General features: G+C 58.6%; 1 protein-coding gene across 1 annotated transcript in view; it reads right to left on the bottom strand.

The window, feature by feature from the left end:
• Positions 1 to 3,205: 3,205 nt before the first annotated feature.
• The window catches only part of HSPA12B (heat shock protein family A (Hsp70) member 12B), a 96,866-nt gene continuing 84,928 nt past the window's right edge, over positions 3,206 to 15,143 (bottom strand). Inside the window, exons 9-12 of the mRNA XM_077816193.1 lie at positions 12,073 to 12,177; positions 6,430 to 6,688; positions 5,642 to 5,745; positions 3,206 to 3,849 (exon numbers count right to left, since the gene is read on the bottom strand). Of these exons, the coding sequence (XP_077672319.1) occupies positions 3,206 to 3,849; positions 5,642 to 5,745; positions 6,430 to 6,688; positions 12,073 to 12,177 (1,112 nt within the window). The remainder of the gene's footprint in view (positions 3,850 to 5,641; positions 5,746 to 6,429; positions 6,689 to 12,072; positions 12,178 to 15,143) is intronic.

The following is a 15,143-nucleotide window of genomic DNA, read 5'->3' as shown; positions in this document are numbered from 1 at the left end:
CCTTCCTCTCATCTCCCGGGTGTGTTTTTTCTTTCCCCACCTTATTTCCTATCCCTCTCCTGTTTCCTTCTGTCTAATCAGAGCTTGGTTTAGCTGGCCAAGATTATATTTTGCAACATAGCTGTGAGCCTGTGACCAGAAAGGCAGTAAAAGCAGGTCCCTAGCTAGCCTGATGCTGCTACGAGTTTGCCAGGGCTCGCAGTGGCTGATGAGACCATGGGCTGGGCCTGGGTTGCGCAAGCAGTGAGCTCGCCAGTGAAAGGCAGCACCGGAGGCATAAGCCGTGTTTTCTCTCGGCTGCTCTTTTCTCTCTGGGGACGTATTTGTCTTTTAGCAAATCGGCTCGGTCTTTAACAACAACCACAACAGTGACTGCTCCAGCCCATCTCAGCTAATGTCCTCTCTGTTCCCCAAGCGGAGGGGTAGCATCATCTTTGGTCCCACCTAGGAGCCTGTCAGACAAGGGGCTGAAGTCTCTCTTCACCCCACCCCGAACCTTGTTTAAAACTTTAGTGCCGAGATCCTTTGGGCCCATTTATTCCAACTTAAAACAATGAGCCTCCACTCCCTCCCCCACATGATCCTTCTCTTCTTCAGCTGGGCCCCACCTTCCCTTCTGCAGCGTGGGAAGAGTGGTGTGGGTGTGATTCCTTCACACCCGCTGGTGAGCCCCCATGTTAAGAACACCTGCTCCAGCTTGAAGACGGCAACTTAGTTCTTCTAACATGGCACAAGGGTGAAAGCAGACCTGCTCTCGCCACTGCTTTAACGCCGTTCCCCCCCTCAAAAGCATTTTCCCCCTCCCCTGGCTGCAGAAGAGTATAATCGTTTATTTTGATTTCCATCACGTAGCATACTTCTCTTAAACACCGGATAAAGGCCGCACGCTTGCCTCACTAGTGCCACAGATCCAGCCATAGTGCTTGCCTCTTACACCTGGGGGGGGTTTACACGTGATATGTAAAAATAAAAATTTGGGTTTACAAAAAGATACATATATTTATCGAAAGGAGCCTTTGTCACCGGTCACCATTGCTTTGTCCCCAGCCACACAGCCTGCCAGTAATCTACAGATCAACTGGTATCAACCACGGCAACTCCCCCTTCTTCTGCCCTGACGGGATCTGTCTGTGGTCACTTCGGCTGAGCAGGGCCAGGAAAAAGGTTCCTGACCTTTAACTCCTGGGTAGGGACTAGCTGGCCAGTAGAATATTCATTAGCCAACTAAGGCAGCTCCCGGGTGCCAAACGAGCCAGCAAAGCTAGTCAGCTGGGGCCGGTGGTGTGGCGAAGTGGGAATTTTTGTAATATTTTTAGAAAGCCACAGCGTGCCTCAGTTTCTCCTGTATGCTGCATTGTTACCTGTGGGGGGAACAGGTCTGCTTGCTCTTTGCAGAGGTTATGGATGTGGATGGCTCCTAGTTGTCTGGGGCCTTAGGGCCCATATCAGTGTAGCATCTGAGAAGACAATGGCAACCAAGGACCAGTAGGGCCCATCCCTCGGCAGGAAGCCACACAGTGTTTGCCCAGCTGGGGAACAAAGGACGGGAGGAGTGCAGGGGGGTAGTTGAATGTTGGCTGCTGCAGGAGATGGGGCCCCCCTGAGCTGGGACAACGCGAGGTCAGAGGGTCAGGGCTCCAGGCTCTGAGCTGACTAGAATGGAGTGGGCTACAACTTTCTTTTCCTTATGCTAACCCAGGATGTCTTCTCCAGTCACCTAATAAACCCCACTGCATCCCCATGCTCTGTGAGTGTCCCTGCGTCGCTCCCTAAGATCGTACAAGTCTCCCTGGGGGCCTGTCTCAGTGGGACTCGCGGAGTGGAGCTCACGGGGTGAAGGAGGGGTCCTGGAGGTCCAGCCTACGGAGGCGGTGAAGCATGGCTCACCCTGGAGGAAGAATGAGATCCTTAGGGGGTCTGGCACAGAAGGATTCCTCCTGGAGACTGTCCAAAGCTGGGGCCAGAGCTCCAATCCTGCGGCTCTGTGCCCGGTGGCAAGTGCAGGAGCAGCGAGGCGAGCGCAGGTGAGCTGGATGTACTCCTGGACTGAGCGTGACCCCACAGAATGCCAGGGCAGAGCGCTCCCACTGGGTTCAGTCCCTGGAGGAGCGAGTGCCGCTTGCTGCATTGCATGCAGAGGTCACTGGGAGAGCATCCGCCGGGGAGCTCTCTGAACTTCATGCCAGCAAACCGTCCAGGCACTGATGCCGACATCATGGAGACAGAGCCACTTTATCACGTCACCTCCTGCTGGCCACCAGGCTGCGTTTGCTGCTAGCTTGGCTTTGTGTTTACTTGGTCAAGACATGCACGTGTGCCTGGGTGCTGGGCTGACATCCTGCTGAAGATCCTGCTAAGGAGCACTCTTGAGAGGCCTTTGAGACCCGAACTGTGAGTCTGACTGGCTTGAGCCTCGCACTCCAGGGGGAACTTCCCCAAGATAAAACAAGCCAAAACCAAATCCGGTTTCTGAGTAAGAGGAAGAAGGGTTTGCAGCCGGAGGAGGCCTTCTCTTGTAGCATTCTTCCTACAGGAGCAGAGGGCTTGTGATTCTGTGAACACAGAGGGTCCTTCTCCCCCTTCAAAGAGGCTGCCGGCAACATTGTCCAGCTCAAGTGAAGTAGCTACTGGCTTAGAGCTCATGGAAACTCAGTTAGGAGGTGGATCACTTGATGATTACCTGTTCTGTTCATTCCTTCTGAAGCACTTGGCATTGGAAGGCAGGATACTGGGCTAGATGGACCAGTGGTCTGACCCAGCATGGCCGCTCTTATGTTCTTAGGGTCACTGCTGCCTTGGCGTGTCCCCGTAGGATAGATTTTCTTCATCACCCTGCTGTGGCGGAGGGTAGCCTTGTGACACAGCAACGCCACGTCGGCCCTGAGGTGAATTCAGGACTCCTCTGATGGAGTGTGTCTGGCGCAGGGACCTTGACCGCAACCTCTGGCAGGGTCCCAGCGAGGACCATGGGTTCCCCGTGGCTTGATTAGGTTTGTGAGTCAATGAACCATTGTTCCCTAGTAACGTAAAGCTCCTCCAAGTCCGGTATCGCTGTTGCTGAGGATACAAAGCGACTGCATCTCGTGGTGTGAAACGCGCATGGACGTGAGCACCGAGGCATGTGCTGTCAGGGGAGAGGGGCAGATGGTTGTGGAAGACATGCCCCACGCCCCCGCAGCCTCTGAGCTGTCCCTTCCTTTGGGGCTCAATTGGACAGGAAATCGATGGCAGCCCTGACTGTCTTGGAGGTCCTGACATCCATAGCTGCCACCTTGAGCTCCGTGTCCCCGAACTGCATGCTGGCCCGGATCTCCCGCCGGCGGCTCTTGAGGCAGCTCGGCTCGTCCAGCTCGTCCAGCTCCAGGCTGATGGTGCCGCACTTCCTCACCCCCGGGTCGGTGATGTAGACCACGTCATCCGAGGCGCAGCAGTAGATGTTGATGATGATCTTCCGCTGCCCTACCCTGGCCGGGCAGTAGCTTCTCTGCACCACCTCGCCCAGAGCCACCGACTGGTCCACGGAGACAAACTTCTCAAAGATGTCTGTGCACCAGTTCTTCCCCTCCTTCACCAGCAGCTTCTCCTTGGGGTGCTTCCCGTCCACAAATTTGTTGAGTACCCCCACGCCGTAGGTCAGGGGCGAGCGCCTGACCCTGACAATGGTGGGGTCGAGGCCGAAGAGCACCGCCCCTTTGAGGATAGTCAGCCCGACGTCCTGGGGGATGATGACGCGACACAGGCTGCCGAAGGCCGATTGGACGGCGTGCTGGAGCATCGCTGACTCGGCAAAGCCCCCTACCAGGAAGAGGAACTTGATGCCTTTGACATCTGGCTTCTTCAGGAGGTCATCTGGAAAAGAGGGTTAAACAGTGAACCTGGCCCTGCTCCTGACTGGGTTTGGGTGGGTGGCCGGCTGCTATAACATTTTCATTAACCCCTGGGAAGAGCAGGGGAGTGGCCCGTGAGGGACCATGATAGAGGAGTTGGGGAGGGGGGAGAGTGACTCAAAAGGAGCTGATCCAATAGGATTTAGGTGGGGAAAGTCCCAGTGAATCCATGGAGTGGGGGTGGGGGTCATGACCCAAAACAAAGCTATTCGGGGGGGGAGGGGGCACTGCAGGGGTTGAAGGGAAGGATGGACTGGGCCCTAGTCTAGGACCAGGACTTCAGGGTTCAATTCCCTGGTCTCACTCATAGGCCAGAAGGGACCATGGTGCACATAGAGTTTGACCTCCCACATAACCCCAGCCAGAGACCTGTCCTGAATTAATACCTGCTGGAACCGGAGCACCGTGGGCAGAAAATCACCCTGGCTGGAGTTAAAAATTGCCCCAGTGAAGAATCTCAACCACAACCCTGGGGAAATTGTCCTGCGGGCAAGACCTTGGGTTGGTCAGTGTCTCTCTGTGCCTCAGTTTGTCCTCTGTTCAGGGGGGATAAGAGCTCTGCCCTACAGCCAAATCCATTAGACGGTGAAGCTCTCAGACCCTGATGGGGGCTGGATAAGCAGCGAGGCAAAGACGCAGCAGGGAGAGTGGGCAGCAAATTTAGGTGGGAGTTTGCAATGAGCTGAAATCTGTGAAGCGGAGACTCCTGTGCACGTTAGATCAGGTCCCTGGGAGGGCACAAAGGCTAGTGCAATTCTGGGCTGGAGAAGCATAAGAAACAGCCAACCTGGGTCAGACCAAAGGTCCATCTAGCTCAGTGTCCTGTCTGCCGACAGTGGCCAATGCCAGATGTTTCAGGGAATGACTAGTTGGGATTATGGGTTCTAGGGCACATTACTTCACACTTGTCAACCCTGAAACTGGTGACAGGGAGAGGAAAGTCCCTTTCCCACAGTCCTGCAGCAACATTGTCAGATATTGACGCAGTGGGGGCTGGTCAGAGATGAGCAGCTGAAACGCTCAGGGCCTAGGAGGGATCCATCTAGGAGTTAGATCTCTGGAACTGGTGCAGGTGAGGAACAGACCAGGCAACCAGGAGTGGTACCAGGTATATAGTGGGACACAGTCTCTCTAGGTACCCCTATGGCCCCCTCCCCTCCATGCTGCAGTGTCTGAGCATCTCACAAATGTTAGCAAATTTCGCCTCACCCCGGTGAGGTAGGTATATCACCACCCCCTGTTTTATAGATTGGGAAACTGAGGCACAGAGAGCTGAGCAGCCAAAGGTCACCCAGGGAGTCTGTGGCAGAATTGGGAACTGAGCCCTGGTCAGGCTCTGGAACAGTCTCCAAGTAATCACCCGAGCCAGTGGCAAGCGTCTGAACCCACTGGCCCACGTTGCAGAGAGCGGCTCTGCACCGGGCACGGGATGGACCCAGGGAACTGGAGTCAAGGACCTGCCTAGGTACTGCCCCCCTCCCCTAGCGCTGACCCTCCTCGGGGCTCACCGCCTCCAGCGAGGGGAATAGCCCTGGTCGGAGCCCAGGAGATGACGCTGGCGTGTGGACTCGGGCTGGAGCACAGCTAGCTGGGAAAGGCTGGAACAAGGGAGCCGAGGTTCCCAGCTCTGCCCCTCGCTCAGCAGGGCCTTGGGCAGCCGGGGTGGGAGGGGGGGGGGAGCTCCTCTCTCCCCAGGCTGGATCAGGCCCCGCGGTTAGGGAAGTAGCAGCCAGGGTCCCTTCGCTCAGCCCTACCGATGTGCTGGATGATCTGGCTGACGGTCGGCTGGAAGAGGTCGTTCATGGCCTCCGACGACATTCGCAGCATCCCCTGCGAGGACCACTTCACAAAGTTCACACTGGGGGCACAAGAGCAGAGGGGAGTGACTCTCCTGGGCTCCCATAGGCAGGGCCAAGTGGTGCCCGGCCCCCCAGGGGCTGCTGGCCAGGGCTGCCCGCTCTCATGCCTGCTGCAGAGAGCAACGGGGAGGGGGCTGTGTCCTCCTGCCCCCTCTCCCCATTGCACCCATGGGGGCTGTGGGTGTCCTGCCCCTAAAAGCCCAGAATCAGTCCCCCACGTGGCCCACCACCTCAGTGCTACTTGGCCCTGCCGTGGTGCACCTCTGCCTCCACCCTGGCCTCCCCCCCGGCACTGGCTCTGATGGGCCAGCCTCCGCACCCTCTGCCTCCTGCCCCTGGGCCATGTCCGACCCCTCACCATCTCCTGCCCTTGTGCCCACAAACAGCCAGGTGGGGGAGACCAAGAAAGGTGTTCACACCCCTTCCAAATGCCCCACCAGCCTAACTTCCTAGTTGCTGAGCCCCCAGGCCGGGCCCAGAGGCATGGCCCTCTGTCATTAGCGGGAAGGGCATGATCCCATCAGCAGGTACCAGTAGTAGGCTGTTGTCTTCCATGTGAACTAGCCACTAGGGGGGATGTGACACAAGATCTCATCCGAAGCTCCTGGCCCCCCTCCCGGCACAACTGGGGGCGGGGGGCGCGTTCCAAGCACACCTCAGCCCCGCCCAGCCCCCTGCCTCACCTGCTCCGCTTGAGTGCCGTCTCCACGTTCTGGCCCCGGTGCCTGCGGTAGAAGTCGATGAAGGAGAAGGGCAGCGAGACGTTGAGGGGGTTGGAGCGGAAGGGTGCTGCGGCCCTCTTGCGGGCCTCGAAGGCGATGGTCAGGTCCACCCAGGCTGCCGGGCGCTTGGCCTTGAAGGTGGCGATGAAATCCTCCCCGAAGATCTGGCCCAGCAGCCTCTCGAAGGCCAGGTCCACCCCCACCGCCCCATAGGGGCCGCCTGCAATGCACAGCCACTGCGGAGTTATGGGGTGCGGGCAGAGCCAGGGCAGGGACAGGCCCCCGGGAGTGATGGACACCCTGCTGGGACGGGGGCAGGGCGGGGCTCCCCAAAGCGGCAGCTGGAGGCTGAGCTTGTCTGGGTGAAGGCATTTTCTGCTTATGGGACTGAGGTGTTAATAGCCCTGGGGGGAGCCAGCTTATAGCAGGGGCAGGGGCTGGCCAAGCTCTGCTAGTTCTGACATACAGCCTGCCCTGGTCCTCCAGCCTGCTCCCAGCTCTGGCCCCCCACAGCTCTGCCGGTGCCCCTCGGTCCTGACTCACAGCCCCCCTGCTATCGCGGTCCTAGGGTACCCCAGCCCCAGCTCTGCTGGAACCCCTCAGAGCCAACCCACAGAGCTGCCCTGCTAGCCCAGCCCGGGGCACCCATTGGAGCCATGTGGCTAAGGAGCCAGAAGTGGTACGTGGGTCCACTCCAGATGCACAGGACCTCTGGTGCCTCCCACATTCACCCAGCTCTTGGGGCTCCATGGGCTTGTGGGTAGGGTTCAGCCCCCCATCCTGGGGAAGGCTGAAGGGGAAACTCTCCGCAAGGAGCCGTCCCCCCATGGCGCAGCATCCAGGGCTGGTTTCCGTGGGAAGGGGCAGTGGTCAGGGCTCAGTGGAGGGAAATGGCTCCCCGCTGAGTCGGGGGCACGTGGGTGGGCAGGAGATTGGGGAGGAAGGAAACCCAGGGGGCCAAAGCGGCCGGTGGGGACCCACTGCAGGAAACCCCCATGCTGCAGGGTAGGCAGCTGCTGTTTGCCTCAGGGTGCCCCCCCGGCCCCAGTCCACTGCGCACAGCCCTTGGGGAGGGGGTCGGTCCCAGCTCCCCTCCCAACAGGCACGGGAGTCAGCTACGCTGCACATCACAGCTCAGCGAACGTTCCCTTTTCGTCCAACTGCCCCGGCCCTGGCCCCGGGGGGACGCCCTACACACCCTGCCCCACAGTACGGGGCTGGCTCCGCTGCACACGAAGCCTGGCTCTTTGGGTCGTGGGGTTTCCAAGCCTGCGCTCGAGCGGCTACTCTGTGTTGTACCCCTGGGTTTACAAGTGGGGGGTCCCAGGTCTCCCAGCCGTGATAACGCGGCCACACTGCAAACCAATGGGGCTTGGGCCTGTGTCACGGCAGGACTCGGGCCCTGAGCCGCCCCTGCCCTGCAGGGTTCTTGGCCCCTGGGCCTGAGCGCTTGCTAACCCGAGTCGGACTGATTTGGGTGTGGACGGAGCAGGGGCGCGGGCTCACAGCTGAGTGGCAGCCCGCTTAGTCTGCAGTGTAGCTGCCCCCCCAGCCTTGGAGACAGCCCACACAGCCCCCTCTTTGCTGGGGCTTTCCCACACTCGTCCGGGCTCCATCCAAGTCTATGGCCACGTGCCCACTGGTCTCAATAGGGCCAGGAAGCCGCCCATGCTGATGGCCTCGGCCGATGTGCACGGCCGCGCAGGGCATCACAGCCAGCCGTTCCTGCATGGAGCCGTGTAACCCGCCACTGGCAGAGAGCGTCTCCCACAGCGATGGCCCTCTCCGGGAACCGCCTCTCCCCAGGCTGGACACGTCGTGGCTACAGATATCCCCTCCCCAGGGGAGCGAGCCCACCTCACCTGCGCCCCAGGCCTCCCCTCCAAGAGCCCCTAGGACCTAGAGCCCAGCTGGAGTCCAATAACAACAGTTCAAGCAATGGCTGGTCGCCCCACCACATTCCCCTTCTGCCCCTGCAGCAGGACAGGGGACCTGCTGCCAACTGGTGAACCTGGCCGACCAATGCTCTGCGTGTCCATCCCTCTGGCAGTTGTATGCTGCCCCTAGCATGGTGGGAGCTGAGCCCCTTCTCCCCAGCCCTCTGCCAATGCCAGTTCATGATCATCTGCCCCCCACGCTCACGGAGACGGGTCAGTATTATCACTCCCCATCACACACAGGGGGAAACTGAGGCACACAGTGGCGCCTATCCACTGCAGACAGAAAACAGGGCTGCGGCTAGATCCAGGCACTCCCCAGCTCACAGTCCACACATGCAGCCTGCTGGACCCTGCCTCTCGGGAGGTGCGGCAGCCAGGGCTTCATTTGCAGTGAAAGCAGTGCTGGGGCCCTGTCCTTGCCACAGCCTTCTTGCTCGAGGCGATGGCAATGAGCTAGACCTGGGACTAGACAGCAGGGATCAGCCCGGCCTCATGGCCAAGGCTGGAAATAGCCACTAGCCAAAGCGCCAGCAGATGGTGCTCAAACCTAGGTTGCAGAGTAACAGCCGTGTTAGTCTGTATCCGCAAAAAGCAAAGGAGGACGGCACCTTAGAGACTAACCAATTTATTTGAGCGTGAGCTTTCGTGAGCTACAGCTCACTTCATCGGATGCAAACCTAGGTTGCATCGTATCGGGCCGCGGTAGGCGCAATAAACCCTGGTCACCTGGGGCTCGTCTGGCGCTTTCTGGCATCACTCGGTCGCTGCTTTTGCAGGGGCTTGCAAAACCCTCAGAACGCAAAGCTGCTACTGATGACCTCCTTCCCCTCAGCATGATCAGGTGTGTGACACCCCAGGCTTGGCCTGTATTCTGGCGGGGGGGGGGGGTCTTTTCTATGCTCCCGGGCCCTCCCCTCTCAATAACCTCACTGCACAGAACCCTTCTGCCATGTGACTGGGAAACTTTACCATAGAAACCCAGCGCTGTCTCTCACCCTTCTCTTAAGTGGCTTAACGTGACTCCAGGCCATTGCACTTCCTCAGCATCGCTGCCCATGGAGGGGACCTCTGCAGGCCCCCAGCAATCCTCCAGTCGGAAGTCTATAGCTAGTTTCCCTCTGGACACCAGATGGTGCCACAACCCCTCACTTCACTGAGCAGCTGGGCCTGGGAGCGGGACTGGAGCTGCATGCTGGGGGGCACTGGGGAACTGTCCCTGGGAGAAGCTGTCTCTCCAGCTGAACCGGTAGCTCCTGACAGTGGGACGCAGGGTTTTAGGCCTTGTCTACACTACACAGTTTTACTCTGACATAATAACACCCCCCCCACTGCCCCCCCGAGCAGCGTAGGGCTTATGTCACTGGAGTTAGGGCCACGCCATGTCTGTGTAGACACCGTTTTCCTTACATCAGCTGTTGGCTCTCATTCTTGTCTATTTCATGGCTCCTCTGGAGCCCTGAACTTGACAAGAAAGCCAGCTCCCACTCTGGAGCTGGGCCTCCACTCCAAGCCGGGTTGCCGCCCGGGCTCCCCACAGGGAGCCCTGCTGCCTCCTGGGGTCCAGGGCCCCAGCTCCCTGCTCCCCCCTGGGAGCATGGCAGCCGACCGGACTCCTGGTGCGGATCTCCCCGCAGGAGGCGAGAAGCCCCAGGTGGCTCCCTCTGCTCCTGGCTGGGAGTGCAGAGGTGAGAAGCCCTGGGCAGCTGCCCCGCTGCTCCTGGCTGGGAGTGGGGAGGAGAGAAGACCAGGGGAGCAGGGGCAGATGGGCTCCCGGAGGGATCTGCATGGATCAGCGAGCCCTGGCTCTCAGCGCCCCACACGGCCCCTCGTCAGTCGGTGGACGTGCTCCTGCTGAGGACGTGCACCACCAGAAGGAGAGTAATCTGGACATCAGCCACCACAGTAGTTAATGCGGTATGCAGTGGCTGTAAGTCGACCTAACATAGGTCGACTTATCTTTGCCGTGTAGACATAGACTCATTCTGGACAATCGCCTTTCCTTCTACGGCTCGGGAACGCTCCCGTCAGTGGGGACGCCCAGCGGGCAGGACACAGTCACGGGAACAGTCCTGCACTGGCTACTAGGGGGCGGGAGTGGGATGGCTCCTTGGACATGTCACACTACCTCAGTCCAAGGCTGCGCCCGAGCCCCTCCCCCAGGCCTGAAATTTAGACCCAGCTACGGCCACTGCTGCTCCAGCTCTGCTCCAGCTCGTCCCTGCTAATCACACCCCATCGGGTCATCGCCCCCCCCCCCCCGTCCCCGCCGCCTTTACTCACAACACCGGCCTCCATCACCCACAGCGTCAGAGGGGGCAAGGCCAGAAGGGACCACCGGAGCATCCCGTCTGCCCTGCTATATAGCCCGGGCCACTGACCCCACCCAGCCCCCGCGCACTGACCCAGCAACCGGAGTTACCCCAGGTGTGACAGCCTGCAGGAGCCCACGCACCGAGCGGCACCAGCGCCCGAGGGCCCCGCTATGGCAGCGAACTGATTAGGCGAGACAGGCCCAGCTGAGCCTGGCAAGTGACTCACATCCAGCTGCAGCAGAGGAAGGTGACCCCCCCCCCCGAACCACTGCCCCCTCTGACCTGGGGGGAAATTCCTTCCCAGCCCTACACGTGGTGATCAGTAAGACCCCGAGCACTTGAGTATGAACCAGCCAGCCAAGCAGCTGAGCGAGCAAGATGTTCGGTGCCAACTGGGCACCTTGGCCCAGCCTAGCCCATGTCCCATCTCCCGCCGTGGCCATCCCTGATGTTCCAGAGGAAGGAGATTAAAAAAAAAAAACCCTCCCGGAATATACTTGGTGGTAGGGAGAGAAATCCCTTCCTGACCCCAGCCTGTGGCCAGCTGAAGTGCTGACGCATGAGTTTTGGGAACATAGAACGTCAGCCGGACGTGAGCCCCAGGGCCGCTGAGCCCTGCATGCCGCCATCACGAGCAACCTGCATACAATCACACTCGCCTTTGTCCAGCTCGCTCTCCGAACTAATCCCGTTCTTTGCCTCACAACCCCCAGCACGTGAGTCTGTGTGTGTGTGTGGGGGGGGACTGACCCAGCACCTCGCCCTTCCGATGGTGAGACACCTTCTCAGCCATAGCCTGAATTTGTTCGTGGCCAGTTTATCCCCATTAGCTCTTGTGACCATATCGTCCTTTAGTTTAAAAGCTCTTCACCCTCTCCGGTGTGTCCCCCCCCACACCCCCAATGTATTTACAGAGCGCAGTCAGATGCCCACTCGACCTGCTTGCTAGCCAAGCTCTTCCAGGCACCTCTCCTAAGCTAGGCCCTCCAGGCCCCAGCCATCACCACCTTTCATCCCGCATGGGCCACCCTCCCTGACCCGATCCGTACAGCCACCACCATCCCCTCCTCCGAGCCCCTCTCCAGACACACCCGTGCCCCAAGGCCCATGGCACCATGCTGGCCGATGAGAGGCAGCCCCGGGGCACTTTGCTCCACAGGCTTTTCCCTCAGGAGCAGTGACAGATGGATGCTCCAATCCTTCCACCCAATACAGAGGGTCAGCCGCTAGCTGGGGAGGGAGGGGGGAAGCATTTGGGGGTCTGATCCAAAGGCCATGGGAGTCTTTCCACTGGCTCCAACAGGCACTGGATCAGGCCCTTGGCACATGGCTCCCGGGGGTCGCCATCCCACCTGAGGCTTTGTAGAGCTCTTTGAGCGTCCCTTGCGGCTGCTCGATCTGGTGGACGGTCAGATCCACTGTCCCGCCGCCGCAGTCAGCCACGATGTAACGGTCACCTGGAAGAAAATAACAACAACCTCCCCTAGCTCTCATCATCCATGGCTCTCAACACAGGCTGGTCTCATGGCCCCCCTTTTTGCCGGTGGGGAAACTGAGGCACAGAGTGTGGAAGATCTGGAGGATGGTGTGGATTGCACTCTCAGCAAATTTGCAGACGATACTAAACTGGGAGGAGTGGTAGATACGCTGGAGGGGAGGGATAGGATACAGAAGGACCTAGACAAATTGGAGGATTGGGCCAAAAGAAATCTGATGAGGTTCAATAAGGACAAGTGCGGGGTCCTGCACTTAGGACGGAAGAATCCAATGCACCGCTACAGACTAGGGACCGAATGGCTAGGCAGCAGTTCTGCGGAAAAGGACCTAGGGGTGACAGTGGACGAGAAGCTGGATATGAGTCAGCAGTGTGCCCTTGTTGCCAAGAAGGCCAATGGCATTTTGGGATGTATACGTAGGGGCATAGCGAGCAGATCGAGGGACGTGATCGTTCCCCTCTATTCGACATTGGTGAGGCCTCATCTGGAGTACTGTGTCCAGTTTTGGGCCCCACACTACAAGAAGGATGTGGATAAATTGGAGAGAGTCCAGCGAAGGGCAACAAAAATGATTAGGGGTCTAGAACACATGACTTATGAGGAGAGGCTGAGGGAGCTGGGATTGTTTAGTCTGCAGAAGAGAAGAATGAGGGGGGATTTGATAGCTGCTTTCAACTACCTGAAAGGGGGTTCCAAAGAGGATGGCTCTAGACTGTTCTCAATGGTAGCAGATGACAGAACGAGGAGTAATGGTCTCAAGTTGCAGTGGGGGAGGTTTAGGTTGGATATTAGGAAAAACTTTTTCACTAAGAGGGTGGTGAAACACTGGAATGCGTTACCTAGGGAGGTGGTGGAATCTCCTTCCTTGGAAGTTTTTAAGGTCAGGCTTGACAAAGCCCTGGCTGGGATGATTTAACTGGGAATTGGTCCTGCTTCGAGCAGGGGGTTGGACTAGATGACCTTCAGGGGTCCCTTCCAACCCTGATATTCTATGATTCTATGATTCTAAGAGACCCGCCCAAGGTCACCAAGTAGCCCAGCAGGAGAGCCAGGCACAGAACTCAGGTGCCCTGAGTCGCAGACCAGTGAGGCAGGAGAACTGTGGTCGTACAGACACTGAGTCCTGAGACCCTGCCTCCTCCTTTCTGCCATGTGACATGGGGGGGGCAGCCCTGATGCAGCCACGTGCTCGTCCCCCGTCCCTCGCCCACGCCCCTCACTCTCTGCCTCTCCATAGCTGGAAACGCGCGTTGCAAAGCTCGGGCCTGAGGGCCAGAGCAGGGCAGGATGCGGCCGGGAGGAGAACCCAGCGTAACGCAGGGGGTCACTAGAGGCAGGAGTTCTTCGCTGTGTGTCAGGAATGAGTCTGTCCCCCAGCACGATGGTAGGGGGCGCTGTGCTGCCAGAGGAACCCTTCTTTGGGATCAGGCATTAAACTGAGGTCCTGGCCACGTGGGATCTCAAACAGATGCTCTTATCCCTATGGCCAGCTGGGACAATTACTCCCTGTCTCCTTAAACTTCCTCTGGGGTGGGGGTCAGTTACTGCTTAACCATGGAGACTCCGCATCAGAGATGCCCTAAGACACCTGCGTCCCCCAGTGATGGGGGAGCAGAAAGGGGAAGGAAGGGAGGGTGGAGCTCCTGGCCAGAAGCGGGAAGAGCCTTGTTCGGCTAAGTCACATGTCATTCTCTCCCCTCCTTATTGGATGACTGAAAGCAAAGACCGGCCTTTCCGCCAAAGGATGGAGCTGGCCCGAAATTTCTCACAAAGCCGATTTCCCCAATGGAATGGCCTTTTCCACCAGCATGGCAACATTTCCAAAAATGCCAATTTCAGCTTCACCTTTTGGGTGGTTCATTGAAAACCAACCCAATCCAAACCGTTTGCTACAGAAACCTAACCAATTTTGGCCAAAATGCAGGGGGAAGGAGGGAGGATCACTTTTGTAAAGTGTAAAGGGTTTGGTGGGTCTCCAGCTAAAAACTAGTTCGCAAACAGAATAACAACCTACTAGTGCTGCACTCTCAGCTCAAGTCTGCGCTGCGACCCCGGTTCAATCCCTCTTGGTGAGCTGGGGCCTGGAGGTCGTGACGCTGAAAGGTGGGACGTCTGGGGGAGGCACAGATCTTTTCACCAGCATCTAGTGGGCTTCTGAGGAGCAAACAGCCTGAGCAGACACTCGGTGCTTTTCTATTTGCAGTGAAGCGGCGTTGGCTCCTTGACTGGCTGACAGGCTCTAACCCTGGAGCCTGGGGGTGTTTCACATCCTTTGCACCAGAGGTGTTTAACTCTGCACGAGGGGAGTCGGGCTGCGGCCCAGCCGGCTGGCTGAGTCAATAATCCTTTGGCGTTTCATTAAGCAGGCTGGGCCACCGCCGCTGGGCCGAGAGGGGAGCCCAGGGAACCGCTGCCTGGAGCGGCGAGCTCGCCATTCTCAGGAGTGCAGGAGGGAGGGAAAGTCTATGAGACCTGAGACACAGGACACCCTGGGTTGGGTGGTGGCTTTGCCGGGTGGTACAAGAGGCGTTTGAGAGGGTCTGGGAACGTTGCAGCTGGCTCGGGCTCCCCTGTTGGTCCCAGAAGGAAGGGCGTGGCCCACCCACAGCTCTGCCCCTCGTCGTGGCTCAATACACCCCGGTGGGCCCAATTCTGGGCCAGTGAAGCAAATGGGAGCTTTGCCACGGATGTCAAATCAGGCCCTTGAAACCCAGTTTGAGGCACCACAGCACCACTTGTTCAAAGATCTCAAAGCATTTTTACCAAGGTGGCTCATTACCATGAACCCCATTTTACAGGAGGGGAAATTGAGGCACTGAGCAGGGCGGGCACTTGCATAGGACCAGCAGGGCTCTATCATTCATGCTGTTCAAGCACAGCCTCACATCAGAGAGCTGCCAGGCATGCCAGGGGAGCCCACCCACTAC

This window comes from Eretmochelys imbricata, chromosome 4 (genome assembly GCF_965152235.1).
Source record: "Eretmochelys imbricata isolate rEreImb1 chromosome 4, rEreImb1.hap1, whole genome shotgun sequence".
Lineage (NCBI taxonomy): Eukaryota > Metazoa > Chordata > Testudines > Cheloniidae > Eretmochelys > Eretmochelys imbricata.
The sequence above is the reverse complement of the archived record's forward strand: the minus strand, read 5'-3'. Positions and strand labels throughout refer to the sequence as shown.